The 15,960-nt window shown below is 40.1% G+C and overlaps 1 protein-coding gene across 3 annotated transcripts in view; it reads left to right on the plus strand.

The window, feature by feature from the left end:
• The window catches only part of WDFY2 (WD repeat and FYVE domain containing 2), a 72,132-nt gene that overhangs the window by 35,426 nt on the left and 20,746 nt on the right, over positions 1-15,960 (plus strand). For all 3 annotated transcript variants that reach the window (XR_012833335.1, XM_075741894.1, XM_075741895.1), the window contains exons 2-4: positions 1,839-1,906; positions 7,242-7,315; positions 14,460-14,514. Coding sequence is in view for 2 of the 3 variants with exons in the window: in XM_075741894.1 (XP_075598009.1) it covers positions 1,839-1,906; positions 7,242-7,315; positions 14,460-14,514 (197 nt within the window). In the remaining variant the exon portion in view is untranslated. The remainder of the gene's footprint in view (positions 1-1,838; positions 1,907-7,241; positions 7,316-14,459; positions 14,515-15,960) is intronic.

The raw sequence follows: 15,960 nt of genomic DNA on the forward strand, positions 1-15,960 counted from the left end.
TGCCGCTGTGTAGTGCCTAAATATACAGGTCTCTGAATTATTTGCTGGAAAATGAGTTTGGATGCAGAGCAGGATGAGCAGAAAGCTGATTTTGGATATATGCAATCCAGGAACACATAGTAGTGCAGCCCTTAGCTTGCAGTTTGCAGGACAGTCAACTAGTTCTTGAATGACTTTATTATATTGTATGGCATATCTGTTCAGACTCAATTTGTGTATGTAATGTCTTAGATCGATTTGTATTATGTTATATAATGTGTTGTTCTAAACTTTTACTAGCTAAAAAGGGATGAAATCTACTTGTCCATGAAAATGAGGTAACAGTTGGAATGACCATGTAGTCTTCTCTATAAGCAGTGTTTTTACATGTTTCATCAACTGGAAAGAGCCATTCTTGCTTGGTTTTTTCCCCCTTAATCCTATCAAGTGCAAGTTATAGATTTACTACAGGAAAATAAGGCTTATGTTTACCAATAGTTTTTTAGATCCCTCTTGTATCTACTATTGCATACTAACTTTGGTGAAAAAGACTAAAGAAAAGTGGGTGACAGGTTAAAACCTATTGTGCTACACTAACACGATGCTGTCTCAGATAGATAACTAAATTTTCTAGAGAAGGTTAATACATTTGGTGTAAATCAGTAAAGTATGGAATACAGTATTATATGGAGAGTTTACTGTTTAAAATTGGAGATGGTAAGGATTTGAGAAACAGTAAGGCAAGTAACAGTTGGCTATAATTGAGATGGCAGTGGGCTATGCAGGAACAAGCAGGGGATTACTGGTTGCCTGCTGTTTTAACTGGTGACACTGTTACTAGGCATATTTTGATGAAATTAGCTGATGAACTAAAGTTAAGAGAGAAATTCAATGAGAAAGAGGCTTCAGAGATTGGACCAAAACAAACGAATGACAATAAGGACTGAAATAATAGTATTTAATGACCTGGATGGTACATCAGTCCAGATCCTCTGCTCAGAAAACAAGCAACAAGCATCTCAAGTGTGTGAAGGGCATGGGTCGAGTGACAGGGAGCTGCCAATATGATATGATTATGGGAAAGCAAAAGTAATCCTGAAATACATGGGGAAGGTCTTCTAGCAGAGAGAAAACCACTGGTGTGCTGGTGGGGAGGCCTGGAGCACTGCATGGTTCTAGGTGCCTCTATTCAAGGACGGCAACTCCAAACTGATGGGACAAAGAAGGACCGCAAGGCTGCCTGTCGCCTTGATCATCCTCTTCAGAGAAGGATAAGAGTTTGGCTTCTTCAGCCTGATGCTCAATGGGGCATCTGTTAGCACTCTGAGTGCACTGAGGAGAGGGGAAGGTTCTGAAGCTGAAGAGCTCGTTGTTGGCACAAACTGGCATACTCTTAGTAAATAGAAGCTGAAAATCTCAGAACCTCATTCCTTTGCTTAGAGGTTTTCTTGAAGCAGAACAACAAAATAACAGGCGGCAGAGGGACCAAGGCCTACCCTGAGAGCAGGGGGAAGATTTCTGCAAGGGACTGGATGGGCTGATACAGGAGTGCTTTCCTGGGACAGTCTTGTTCCAGTCCTCAGGAAAGGCAAAGAACATAAAGCCATAGTAGTTTACAGATACTGTTGTGATGTGTTCAGCTGAGATGCTGAGTACTACATGGAAGCAAGGAATGGGCTACCCTCATCACCTTACAGGGGTTAGTCTGAGGTTGATGCATAAGGGTGCATGTTTATTTTCCTTCTCAGCAAAATAATTTAATTTTGAAGGTCTTGTGCATTCATTGTCACCACTTTGTTTTCACTCATGGTTACTTTTTCATTCTTCCTCATGTGTGTGCTGTGTTTTTTCTTTCGTAGAACGGTTCGTGTCTGGCTGAAGAGAGACAGTGGGCAGTACTGGCCCAGCATATACCATGCAATGCCATGTAAGTATAAGGAGATGTTCACTACCTACTGTGTATTTGCAAAATGGCTTTTCTGGTTTTGATGAAGCTTCATGTTTATGACCATTTGCAAGCTTACCACTCCGTATTAAATATTATTCTTGAACAATCCTCTTCGTTTCTGTGAAGCTTTACCAAGTTGCATGCTAATGCTTCTGAGAGGCATCAGGGATTACAGCAGGAAAAGGATACAGATATGCTAGCAAGGGATGAGCATTTAATGCAAACATAGATTAAAAAATGCGGGAGCTCAAAATGTATTCTTGCATTCTGCCACTAATGGAGTCCATAAAGCTTTGTAAGTCTTCAGTATGAATCATTCTGTCCTTCCTACTGCATGTGCTCAGTCCATTAGAGTAAATGGTTTTGTCTGATATGAACTTAATATCCTGCAGCAGCTAATATGATAGAGAGGATACTAGACAGGGAAGGCAGCTCTTCCAGTGAAGAAGCAGAATCATTTTACCCCTGCAATTAAATGTGGAAAACAAAGTCTCCCTGATGGATCCCTCCAGTATGATCTGTTCTATGCCTCCTCTCCCAAAGAGAGTATTCATGCTTTAAAAGAAACTGCAGATTGATGTCCATTTTTCCAAGAGACAGTTGAAGAAATCACAGCCCTAGCTGTTTGTCATAATCCCTGTGCTGAGTGGAGGACTGTAACTCTGCAGGTGACCAGCAGCAGGAGTATGCTGATGCTGCTCCTCAATCAGCTTCAGATATGCTGGATTAGCCTGTCTTTGGAAAGCTTATGAGGCTGACCTTAAATCCACAGATTGAGGAGCATTCATCAAGTTCCATCGAAGTGTTCTTACTGTCTGAAGAAAGAATTATTTTAAGCTAAGATAGCTAGATTTGGAAAAGACATCTGTCTCCATGATATGTGAAATATTTAATAGTTATAAGTTTTAGTACCACAACAACATCAGCTTGGGACCCTAGAGTGGCCATGGTGTTTGACTGCCTGTTCTAAGAAAGTGTTCATTTGTTAGAGAGGAGGATCTCTCTTCTTCCTTTGGTGATGAACTAGCTTATAATAATATGTCAAGCCTCAAAGGTACTTTCTGCTCAAGATTTTGCACAAAAAGATAGTGGAAACCAGCTAATGATGTGGCAGTCTATGGAGCTCTGTCACGGTCACTAGCAGTTCCCTTGACCTGTCCTAAGAGTTTTGCTTTCCCAAGTCAAACTGTTACAAAATGGCTGTTTTGACAGTTTGGCAATGATAGTTCTCTTTTTCCATGTGATGTTGTTGCGTACATTTGCATTTTAAAATCTTGTTAGGTCCTCCTCCAGTCTTAGCAAGGCTGCATTATTGCCAGTAATAACAGCTTCACTGGAAATGATGGAGTAGATCCAGATCCATTCAAAGGGGACTATTTTAAAGCTCCTTCCTAAATTTGAACATCTGACACTGCTCCTTAGCTGAGAAGGCTGGTAAGCTTTTGAGCCATGAGGTATTAAAATTATGCTGTGTTATTCACCAATTTCAGGAATGATCAGGTATAATTAATGACTGGAGCAATGCCAATTACATCATTACCAGCCATAGCTTTAAGCTTGGAAATTGTAGGAAGGGCTCTGAGTCAGCCTATGCACAAGTCTGCACTTGACTGAAAATGATGTTTTGTCTATTTCTGTGTGGATCATTTTTTTGATGGTCCTCTGGTTTACATTCACATTGTGTTTTGTTGTCTAGAGAACAATGACTGCCCAGAGGTTCTCTGTGTAAAAAATGGTGCCTTTGTGTTGCTTAGCAAGCTGTGAGTGGTGGTCCCACCTATAGCATGACTTGTGACTTTGATTATGGTGGAGCATGACCTACACCCTTTTATGATTTCCTATCAGGTAGCCTTAATAACTGAGTTTGCACCCTGGGTACTCTGGGACGTGAGGAGGATGAGGAGTTGGGCTGAGTCAGCCATGTGCTTTGGTCAAGCTCTGCACCCAAATGGGGCCATCAGTGCATTCTGAACGTGAAACCCATTAAATACCTGGAAAAAAGTTCAAGATTGTAGATCCATGGTGAATAGGGAAACTTGCTGCTGTTTTTTGAGGTGGGATTTCCCCAGTTAGAAAGTTTTATGTCCTGCCTATGGGTGTTTCTGTGTTTGGAAAATTCTGGATGACACGGTGGCCACATTTTTGGCCCATGAGTAAGAAAGAGCTGTGGGTGTTATACAGAGTTACATTGTCAGTAAGGCAAACTGGGTAAGCTGGAAACCTGGCTAACATGTCTCCTTCTTGCCAATGTTGTCTCAACAACTGTATCATAGAATCATAGAATGGTTTGTGTTGGAAGGGACCTCAAAGATCATCTAGTTCCAATCCCCCTCTCATGGGCAGGGACACCCTCCACTAGACCAGGTTGCCCAAAGCCCCATCCAACCTGGCCTTGAACACTTAACCACAGACCTCGGACGAGCAGCTTAACCCTCCTCATGTGCAACACAGATTATAGATGTGTAACCATGGTTAGATGTGTGACTTCTGGGCAGTGTCTGCACAGGAGAAAAAACACACAACAACTTAGTAGACACAAATGTATGAAAGGGAAAGTAAATGTAGTCAAGAGAAGTAAAAAAAAAAAAAAAACAAACCGCCACTCAAAAAAACCCAAACCCAACCAAACAAAACAACCCAAACAGAAACCTCTCACAGATGTGGAATGAAGTAAAGGATTTATTGTAGTGAGGAACAGTGGAATATCCAATCTTTGAGGCAGATAATACACTGTCTATCTTATGATGGTTTTCATAGCTAACACTTTGCTATGAACAGGAGGATAAAAAAACTGCAAAGCGAAACATGCTGCTTTGGCCTTAAAGTATGCTACTTTTAGGCACTTGAAAGGGGATCCCTGAAACTGCTGGTAAAAAGTTTGTATTTCTCTTCTACTTCTGTCAGCCTCCAATAAAGATGACACACTGTTGAGAACATGAAGTATATAATTGGACTTTTCCTCCATAATTCATTTTCCAAAGCCTAAAATCACTGTTTATTTGCCCTGCATTTAAGATAAAGACTACAGCCAGACTTCTGCATCAGGAATATCTTGCCTGTCTTCTGCAGTGGTTCAGATCAATCTTTTTCCAGTCTGAAATCCAGATCATAGCTAGACACTGCAGTAGAGGGCCTTTGGAGTGATTTTATTTTTCCTGGCTATTATTTTAAAAGGATCTTAAACTTTTCAGAAGTTTAGGGTTCGGGTATTTTTGTTTGGTTTGCTTTTGGTTTTCTCCCACTCTTCTTAATGAGCATAAGTGCTTAAGTACCCGAATGTCATCCTATTTTCACTAAAGCATAAGCCGCTGCAGTCTTGTTACAACTGGTATCACTTTAACCACATTAGCATAGCTAGTGTGGACATAATTTTAATGCTGACATAATGATTTTTTCAAGAGCACATGCTACTGAAGAATTCCCTTAGGAAAACAATTATAGCAAACTAAGTATCTTTACACTGCTATGACTGTGTACACATGGGTCTGGAATTTAGAAGTGACTTTTTTGTAATCAACCCATATCAAGCAGTTGCTTGCACCTTTTGTGTCTGAAGTGTTTCAGGCTATTTGGGAAAAGCTTTCTTCAAATAGCTAATTTACCTGAGACTTTTTGTCTGCAAGCTGTTTATTGCCTTCAGGGTTATTAGTGGCTCTTTCAATGTATGCACAGTGTCTAGCACTTGAAAGCTGATACGTAGAATATGCCTGTTCTGGCATTAAGTGCCTTTAAAAGGATTTGATGGTTATTCTGCTTAGAATCGCTTTTTTTTCTGTCTGTTTTTCCTACAACTGTCTCATTCTGCCACAACTCTAGAAGCCTCAATATAATAGTAATGCACCATCATCCAAAGGCGTGATTTGAATTTGCCTTTTCTGAGGGAGAAGTATAGGAAGGAACAATTTTGTCATTGTTAGTAGCCCTAATTTAAGAGTTTCCTTTCTGGCAGTTTCCTTTAACTGAAGCCTTTTCTTTGACTGAATTCAGTCAGCCCTTCCAGGAAACAAATAAATCAGGTGCCTGCCTGGATGTGGATCCTAGTATGCTTTCTGCTTGCAGTTGGTTTTCCTTTAGGAAGTGTTTCAAAAGGGAGTCAATATTGAAGGTAGAACAAGTTTTGTTAAACAGTCAGCATAGATCCTTCTCTTCTTCATATAGTTTTGCTGCCAACTAAACTATCAAGGAAGATTTGCTGAGCTATGGATTGTTTAATCGTAGGTGAGACATTACACAAATTGAGAATATACCAGATATACAATACTGCAAAAGAGAGGACTCCAAGTTTGTTAGTAACAAAAACACTGCTAGTAATCACAATGGAGAGCAGAAACCAAGAGGGTGGAAAAAAAGCAGAACTAAAAGCACATCTGACTGTACTCTATCACAAGAATACGATTTAAAGAACACTCTTAGCACTATTGAAGGAGCAAGAATGCCTGCTCCTAGCTGCAGTTGGCAATTGCTGCTGAAAAATGATTCTTGAAGGTTTCTGTTGGGACAACAGGACTCCCAACTTCATGCTGCTGTGTTGAGCAGTAAAAACAGTCTCTGCCTTCTGAATGCAACTTCACAATTTCTCAGTTAAACCAAGCATAGCTCTTGAATTCTTGCAAGAAAATTCTGGTTTTACCCATGATACATACCCTGCCATATCCTTGAGGGAGCGTAGTATGACTGACTTGTGTGCAATTTAAGAGCATATCCTGATGTTTATTAAAGTAATATTGATATAATAAAACAATGGGTAGTTTTCAATACAATCTTTTATTTTGGCCATGGTGTGTGATACTGTCATAGCATTGTCTGTGGTGAAACTAGAGCAGGGGACAGGTGGACTCACAGTCCTTATTATTGACTGATATGTTGATTTCTACAGGTTAACTTTCTTACTGCAGGTATAGGATGCAAGCCTCTGACATAAGACAGTGTTTTCTCTTATTGTCAGTAAAGTTCAGGCAAATATAAAAAACTAAATTATTCAGCTAAGCAATCTCTCAGATTTATACTGAAATGTCAGGTGTCTCATATCAAACCACCACCACTGCTCTTGTATGACGTGCCTGTTTTCAGATAACTAGTAAGAAAAAATTAAGGAGCTGGAGCAAAAAATAGCCATTGTTCCATGTCCTAACAGGATAGGATTGAATAAATTGCAAAACACTTTTTTTTTTTTTTCTTTAATGCTTGTCTATTGGAAGGAGCAAAATGCTGAACAGCATCATAAAGCATGTTAGCTAGTTTTAGGCTTTCCAGAACTTCAAGAAAATGAGAATCACAGTTTTGTTAACTTCATCAACATGTTCATTTTTTTCAGCTCCATGTTCATGCATGTCTTTTAACCCGGAAACCAGAAGGCTGTCCATAGGTCTAGACAATGGTACAATCTCAGTAAGTACATCCAAAGATTTCTAGTTGAAATGCTTCCCTTTTGAGAAGTATATGTGTGATGATGTGGTGAGGATATTTTTGCTAGTGTTTGGGAGAGAGACTTTTTACTGCTAGTGGAACTGAAGCTGTAGTGTAGAAAATGGCAGATTATTACAAATTTCATTGCAACTGCCACAAAGAGATTGAGTGGGGTTTACAATATTTATTAGGCAACTAAACAAACTGTCATAATTTGCATATCTCTTAAAAAATAACAATGCAGGAAAACAGCTGTTGTTTTATTAAATTTGAGTGCCTTGTTGATCATACCATACCAAAGTTTTTTGAAAGCAACAATTAAGAGGGGAAAAATCATCTGAGAGGCAGAAGGTGGATTTTTGCTGCATATCTAGCTGCTTTTTCAAACTTCGGGGTTCAGATTTTCTTTTCCTCTCCCTTCTTTCAGATGAGTTGCTCCAAACTGGCAGTGCTGTTGCCGAAAGATTTGGTTCATTAACATCTAAGAGAGATCTATGTGTGTGTAAAGGAAGAAGGGTATTAAAACAAAAGTCTGTCTTTTAGATCTGGGACAGAGGGTAGCAGTTGACCTTATTCATTGGATTTTTCTTGTGGGATGATGAGTAAAGACCTATATTACTTTGTGGAAGGGTCGTGGGTCAGAGAGGTATGTTTCACTTATGCCTCATCAATAGACTCCTCTTCCAGTTTAAGATTATTTTAGCATCATTTCAGATTTTTACTGCTGTTGTCTCTGCCTTATGGGTTCTATAGAGTGTTTGCAGGTTGGCATAAGGGCAGCTGTCTGAACTAAAGCCAAGATGGTATTTGGGAAAGGCTGTGTGACCCTTTTAGCTGTTGCCTGTGACCTGTATCAAAGATGTGAAGGTTTTGACCTATAAAGCTATTTATGGCTAGTAGCAGAGATTTTTTTTTGTGCCTGTAGGAGATTTCTCCTTTTGTATCTAGGAGATGGGACAGCTGCCAGAGAATTCCCTGCACCTCTGAAATTCCCTCCTGCCCACTCTCTGAAATAGCTGTAATTTGCCAGTCCTACTAGACACTTTTGTTTTCACCAGGCCTTTGAGGAATGTGACTGTAAATAAGGTATTTAAATGCTCTGGCATCATGGAAGAGACTGTCTTTTGTCTTCGGGGCATTTTGCTTTGAAGAGTCAGAGGGTGCTTGAGTCTGAATGGAGTCAAATATTTTCCATTCTGAAGCTAAAGAAGGTAAATGAGATATGCAGGTGGTAAACCAAACTGTGACTTTGGGTACTTATAGGTATATATTGCCATATCTGAGGCAGATTCTATTTGTTGCTAAGCTGGGCTTTTCTTTTCCCAGTCTTCTGGATACAAGTACACAGGGGGGTGTCTGTGTTGCTTGATTTAGTTCCCTGTAGGTGCAGGCAGTTGTGTGGTAGAGGATTGCGCAGAAAATGCACTCCGCAGACTTCCACAACTGATGAAATATTTCCCTCTGTAGCAAACCAAGGCTTGAAAGAGAACCCACAACTCTAATGTGATACAAGTGGTGGAGGTGGGAATGGAAGAAGAGGAAGGGTAGACCCATATCCAAGTCCCAGCAATATTGGGGTGTTAAAGAAAACCCACAGGTACTTGAAAGTGGGTTACAACCACCCTCTGGAGGAAAGGGTAAATTTTCTTTCCTGGGCACTGCTATGATGATCAGTTTAGCACAGGAGGATATAAGCAGGGCACACTGACCACGAAATAAGAGAACTTACTGCAACAAGATGATCTTAGTGCTCTTACTTTTAACTGTCTGTCCCTCAAAGGGAAAGTACAGGCAATTTACTTGAGCAGCTTGAAATATTTGGGAATTAGTCAGCTGTTCGATGTTAGCACTTCTGGTAACACCCAGCACCCTTGTGTACGCTGGGTGCAGGACCAAAAAAAAAAAAAAAATCATTCTCCATCTTCACTTTGTGTAGAAGGAAAGGACTCCTGGTAAGGGCTGTAGACTGATATAATACTCATGAGAGTGCCATGTAATCTCAAACTAATCTTTTTTGCAGTGCAAGGAAGTACTGCTCTTACTTTCAGACGTAAATAGGGATAAGAAAGTGGTGCTGCCCTTTTTCTTTTACATGAAATGTTTGTAAACTGTATGGATTTTGGTTATAAGCCTGGCACCTCAGAAATGTGTATGGTGGATTTTGAGAAGGATGGGCAGCAATGCTTTTGTCAAAGAAAGATATTCTAGCAGAGCCACCATGAGGTGAGCTTGTCTGGCCACCTTTCATCGTGAAACAGGGTGACAATTTTTGCTTCTACAAAGATGAAAAGATTGTTTTCAACCTTTTGTAACTTCTCAACATGAAGGCTGCACAAAATTTGTGCAGCACAGTAGAAAGTTCTCTTGAGCAAAAGATTGTCTAGCATCATGCTTGAAGAGCAGTGGTACCTAAAGTACAAAAAAAAAGTTTCTAGGATCTTCTTTTTACACTTCGCAAAACTTTTTTGAGCAGAAATGGCATTTCTGTTCCTTTACATCTTAGGGATTGCCTGAGGTCCCTTTTGGAAGCCAAAAGATTTTATCATGGTCATAAATTCCTTGCTCTGAAGTGGAGAAGAACATGCTTTAATGGGTGTAAGTCTCAAGATACCACAACAAGAAGAAACAGAGGAAATGTCTATTGATTGCAATAGACAGGAGACTTCCACAGCCAAGATGAGATTCCTCACCCAATTTCATCCATCCGAAAGTTAGCTTTCTAGACAAAGTTAATCACTAGGTTCTGCAGCCAATAGACGAAAGGTGAATTGCCTTTGGAGATACCCATGGTACTTACCCTAGTTACCCTAGAACTTATCTTGCAATAGCATAAATCTGTCTCCTCATTTCTGGGGAGATTTAACTGAGGGATTTAGTTTTTAGGTAGCTGAAGCTGAATTAAATTGATCATTTTTGCTGGCCATGCTTGTATCTAGATGAAGCTGTTCCACACTTCGAGCAGGGCCACAAGGAAAACAGGGCACCAGAATAACCCCTTCAGAATTCTTCCTTGGGGGGTGGTACTTATTAGGATAGATTTCTCTTCCACATAATTTGATCTTGAAGGTGTCTACAGGTTTGGCCATAAACAGCACTTTGAATACCTGAGATTGAGTCAGGCTGTACCTGCTGATGTGCACCCTTCCCCTCTGCCACTGTGGGAAGTTTACTATTTTTTTCTTCAAGAAAACTACATGGTAGTTTCTGTCTTCTCACAGTTTTTATGCTTTATAAAGCGAAAACACTGTAATCATTTTATAGAGCTTTCTTTGCAACAGACATAGATGTAGGGTCTGACAGTAGATTTAAGACTCTTTGTGCTCTTCCATTTCTGAAGCGGGTTTGTTGTTCTCTGGGAGACATGGTGAGAGTGCTGTTGGTCACTTGTGTTAACAGGACAAAGTCAAGCCTTTAAGGAGATCTACAATGTCAAAATGGCATCATCTACCAGAGTACAAACTGTAAATTCCCTGGGGTGGGAACTAGGTTGTGAATGGATAACACATAACTAATATATAAAGATTATTAACTCGCAGAAGTTGATTCAGTTGCCTAAGCAGAGGTCTCTAGTGCTATTTTGGGATACATCAGTTGGCATCCACTGCAGCTCTGGAAAGGCATGGGTGTTCCTTAAACCCTGGGCCATGTCAGCCAGCCCCATGGCCAAGGACTCTGAAATGGCACACACCTGAGTATGGCTTTTGTTTGCCTTAACAAGAGCCATTTGAAACAAGATGATGGTAATATTCCCGGTGTGAGGATTTACAGAGGTCTTAGGCTCAAGAGAAGTTTGTGGTGGGTGTATATGTTTCAGTGTGAGGGAGGTGTGTCCATGAAGGTATAGTTGAGAGCCTATGTACAACAGTGGGCACTAGATTGGACAGTCTTTTCAGATGCTCAAGACTTCTCCTTTCTGTTTTGTGAAGGCTTTTATGGTACCAAGTCATTGCTGTAATACTAAGCTTACCTGAAACAGCCAACACTGATCACTAACATTGTCAGTATGGCAAAAAAAGGTAGCAAAGTAGCTCCAAAAAAACCTCTGAAGAGCAAAGGGTGATCTTGCCAGAAAAAATGTTTTTAATCCCTGCAAGGAGGGGTTTTGGTTTTGCCATCTTGAGTGCTCTGATATATCCCAACCCCTCCTGTGCAAAAGGGCTCTCATAGGACTCAGAAATCTTTCTCCATTCTGTTAACAAGCACCAACTGAGCTGTGTGGGTGACCCCAACCTTTCTATCTCATTAAGAAGAGCCAAGAAGCTGCCTAATGAGAACTGAACGTCAGCAGCTCTGAGAGGAGCAAAACATCTACGCATAGAAGGATTAAAAAAACCCAGTTTCTGTTGGTACAATGTTAGAGATGTAGTCGGCATTTTTGTAGTGCACATGACACAATGTATGTGCAATAGGGCATGAATTTCTTGAGCAAGGTGCCCTGTGCTAAAATACCTGTGTATTGATGCAACCAATACATTTGGCCTTGAGAAGGAGAGGGGAATGAGTGCAATGGAAGAACATGTGATAGTGTAAAAGGGAGCAGGGAGTAAAAGACCTGGAGAAAGATTAGAAAATACAAAACAAGAAAATACATTGCGAATTATCATATGCTGTCAAAGGAGAGAATGGGAAGCAAGAAGTCTTTGGGGGAAAAAAATTTAAGAAAAAATTATATCCAGTATTCAGGTTAATGGAACTGTGTTTATTTTGTACTGTGTTTGTTTATCTCTTTGGATGGAGCAGTGTATTAATAGTACATAGTTGTGGTTTGTATTAAAGTATACAGAGCTAATCAATACTTGGGTAAACCTTGCAAACTGCAGTTGTGTTTGATTCACTGTATTATAATGGAGAGACTCAAAAGCCTTTTCAGTCTTTCACTGAAACTGTGGGACTGTTTGAGTCACGGAAGAGAATGGCCGCATCACGTTTAACAAGGGGAAAATGCAAAGACACAGGAGGATGCAAACCACACTCTTCATCCTGCCTGAAGTCACCAGGCACCACTGTGTGCCACCACAGTGAAAGCTGGGGTCAGTACCAGGACAGCCAGATTGGTGGGAAAGGCAGACAAATTGTCCTACTATGTGTTCCAGCAATTGAAGCCATTTCTCTTTAGGTAATGACAGCAGAAAGTTAGCATTCATAGCAAAGGGCCTTGCTTGAAGTAGGCTTTGTAGTAGAGCATTTCATGTGGTGATTTAGCATTCTTCAGGCAGTGGTTAATGAAAACCACTTCCTCTGTAAGTAGCTAGGGAGGTATAGCAGATTTTTAACATTTGGTGGTTTGTAGAGTTAAGGTGACCCTGGTATAGAAATCCAGCTGACTTAATTGATTTGTTACTGGTGTTTAAATAACACTCCCCACTGTAGTCCTCCACTGCCAGGGGAAAGCTAACGGGAGGTGGAGCAGATTAAGGAAAGGAAGATGAAGTAGAGTAATTCAAGAGGACATATTTATAACTAACTTACAAACAGAAACCTAGGAACAGCAAAATACATAGCTGCCTCAACCCACTCACAGTTGTTTTTCCTGGAAGCTGGGATCTGTAGATGTTCCACAGATGAGTATTGTAGCCTCTTCACCTTGGTGTCAAGCAGTAGATCTGATGTGTTAGGGTAATCCTGGTGCTGGAAAGCCGTGCAGATCACCTACAGTGACCCCACAGAAAATGCAGAGTGGTTATTTTTTTTTTATTCCGGTTTGGAAACTGTGGGTAAATACCAGCTTTTTGGTGGTTAGAACGTGTTCTCGTGCAGTTTTGCACTACACATTTGGTTTGCCTTAAATACAGTCTGTAGGCTCCTGAAGTCTGGTCTTCTCTACTGTTGCACAGTGCTTCTGGCAGTACTTATACATTAATATTTCACAACTGTATGCTTTAAAATTTAGCTTATCTTGTGTTTATAATGCTTCTCTTATTTTTACCCTATATCCACATTAAATGAGTTAGGTTTTACTTCTTCTGTCCTCAAGGTAGAATAGCTCAGGGAGTTTCTGTGTAGTTTGCTATAAATTATTAATATGATGTGTTTTTACACTCCTTGGTTTTTCTTTGTGTTTTTCTGAGTACGTGGTGTACACTTGTAGATACCTGACAGCAGTTTGAAAGCTAATTCATGCGGTGCTGCTGCAGAGCCTACCCTTTGGGTGTTTCCTCCAGAGAGACGTGACAGAGGTTTTGTTGTGGCCACCCAGCTTTGAGCAACTCTCCTCTTCACATCGAGCGGCAGGGACACCCAGGTGCTCAGTCGGTTTAACCACACGGGGTTTTTCCAGGAGCTGAGGCTGCCATGCAGACTCTTAGCTGCTGTTTTCACCATTTCCTCATGCAAAAGCCTTATCATCGGTTAAAGAGCAGCAGCAAGGCAGCGGGACTGCAGAGCCAGTCCCCATAGGGGTGCTCTTCCCTGGCCGCAGGACAAGCCTGACTGGGTCACACCACACATCTGTCCCCAGGCAGCCACAGCCTGTGCTAAGCCACCCTCCATCCCATGCACGACTGCTTGTTAACCACAACAAAGCAGTAGCAAGGCAAGAAAGTCTGCTTCTGAGATACCAAAATAAATATCAACCATTAGTGGGATAAAACCAAGGGGGAGGGGGAAAGTCTGAGTTTCTATTTGTCTGAAGCACTGACAGACTTTTGAATTTGAGTTTCCCGAGTATTCAGATTGGGGTGTAGTGTATGCACACATATGGATACACGTGTGTATGCACATGCATGTGTGTGTACACATAGCTGTGTACACGTGCAGGTACCTGAGCAATAGGGCTGCTACATGCCAGATCTCAGGGCTCTCATTTTGTAGCACCTCGGCTCATAGCCAGCCATTTCTGCCAGCTTTTTTGACTTTTTAATAGTTTTTTGATTTTTGATTTTTTAATAGTTCCTCTTTTACCTCCACCATTCTGTTCAGAACCACTCATGATGTTGTTTCGTAGGCAGCTTTAAAAAGTGAAATAATTTAGGTTTTTAGATGGAGGTACTCAAAATTAGTGAAAGTATAGACAGGACTGTGATTGCAAAGAAGTGAGAGCTTTGGTAATGAATTCAGATGAAAACACCCTCAAATACTTTACATATCTAAGCACAGTTTCTTTTGTTTTTTCTTTTCCTTCCCTCAGGAATTCATTTTATCGGAAGATTACAATAAGATGACACTAGTGAAAAGTTACCAGGGTAAGAACCATGATCCGTGTTAATTGGTTTGTATTGTCATTAATTTTTGTTAATGTTCTCTTAAGGAGTTTGAATGAAACGAAGTCTCCTTTACAGTGATTGATTTTATTTTTTTTTTTAAACTAATGTAAATGCTCTTTTTATCAATAGACCAGTAATGTGCTTTGTTCTGGGATTACAAGACTTTCGAAGAGTTGTTTCAAGTTCTGTTTTTCCTTTTAAATGTTCCTTTGGAATTTCATTCTAGATAGCAAACTGTCCAAAATCCAAACCATGTTTGGGGAAGAGGAGTATTAATTTTTCATCTTTAGTAATCCAATGTATCTAATGAAACAACTTAGGAAACTAACCCATCTTTTAGGCTGGGGCATTTAGGACTGTAGCTTTTGGGGTTAGTCTGGTTACACTTCAATAACTGTCAGCTTCAGTAATGTCAAGATTATCAGTGAATACCTGTCATAGTAAAAGGTCAAGAAATGCTAATCCATACCTTTTCTAATTATATTCTGATATTCACTAATGTGATGTTTTAAGAAACCTAGCTATTTATCTTTGTCAAACCTCTAAAGGACACTGCACTTGGGACAGGTATTCTTATGAAAGTAACAAATACATTATTCTTATGTCTCTTTTGCTGTTAGACTAAGAAAGGGTATGATATTATATGGTATCATATCATATTACATTATGTTTCTGTATAGAAACCTCTGACATGTTGGTTTGAGATTTCTCACATACATTTTAAAATATGTATTTACTCATGTATTTTGAGTTTTATACCTGGAAACATTGAGAGGATAATTTAAATCTCTAAATGGAGGCTCTGGTGATCACTTTGTAACATTTAGATTTTAAGGTATGAAGAGAATCTTGATTTTTGCAGAGCATGGCTAACATGTATCAGCTTTTGAGCATTTTATTTCAGTTCTGTCATGAATGCCTGGTATGTTGTAAAATTAAGCTAGAAAGCCTGCATTTTTTTCTTAGCTTGTAAAAACTGAAGAAAAATATCCAATGATGTTAAAATATACGTGAATCTTAAATAAGATTGCTGCAGCCTGACTGTACAAGTCTTTAGTATCTGAATTTGTGATTGCTCCACAATCACCAAAGTTTGACACACCTAGGTTTCATATTTAAGGGTTGTTGCACTGAATAGTCCTACTGAGTGTTCTGTAGCCCTCTTTGTTATTAGCTCATGCATTTGCATGCTTGGATGCAATCTTGCAGGCTAATCACAGCCTAGGAAGGGTGAGCTGAAATCTTTTCTTCTGCATATGCAGAACAACATATGCATGAGGCCACCCTTCTTGCCGAGCTCTTCAGGGAAAAGGCTGAAAATTTTGGAAGGGGGAACGTATATCTTGGCAGTATGGCAGAATAGCCAGTTGACTGTGCCAGCCCACCCAAGGCCTGGGGAGCACCCCTCATAAAATTAAAAAAAAA

This window comes from Balearica regulorum, chromosome 1, assembly GCF_011004875.1.
Source record: "Balearica regulorum gibbericeps isolate bBalReg1 chromosome 1, bBalReg1.pri, whole genome shotgun sequence".
Taxonomy (NCBI): Eukaryota; Metazoa; Chordata; class Aves; order Gruiformes; family Gruidae; genus Balearica; species Balearica regulorum.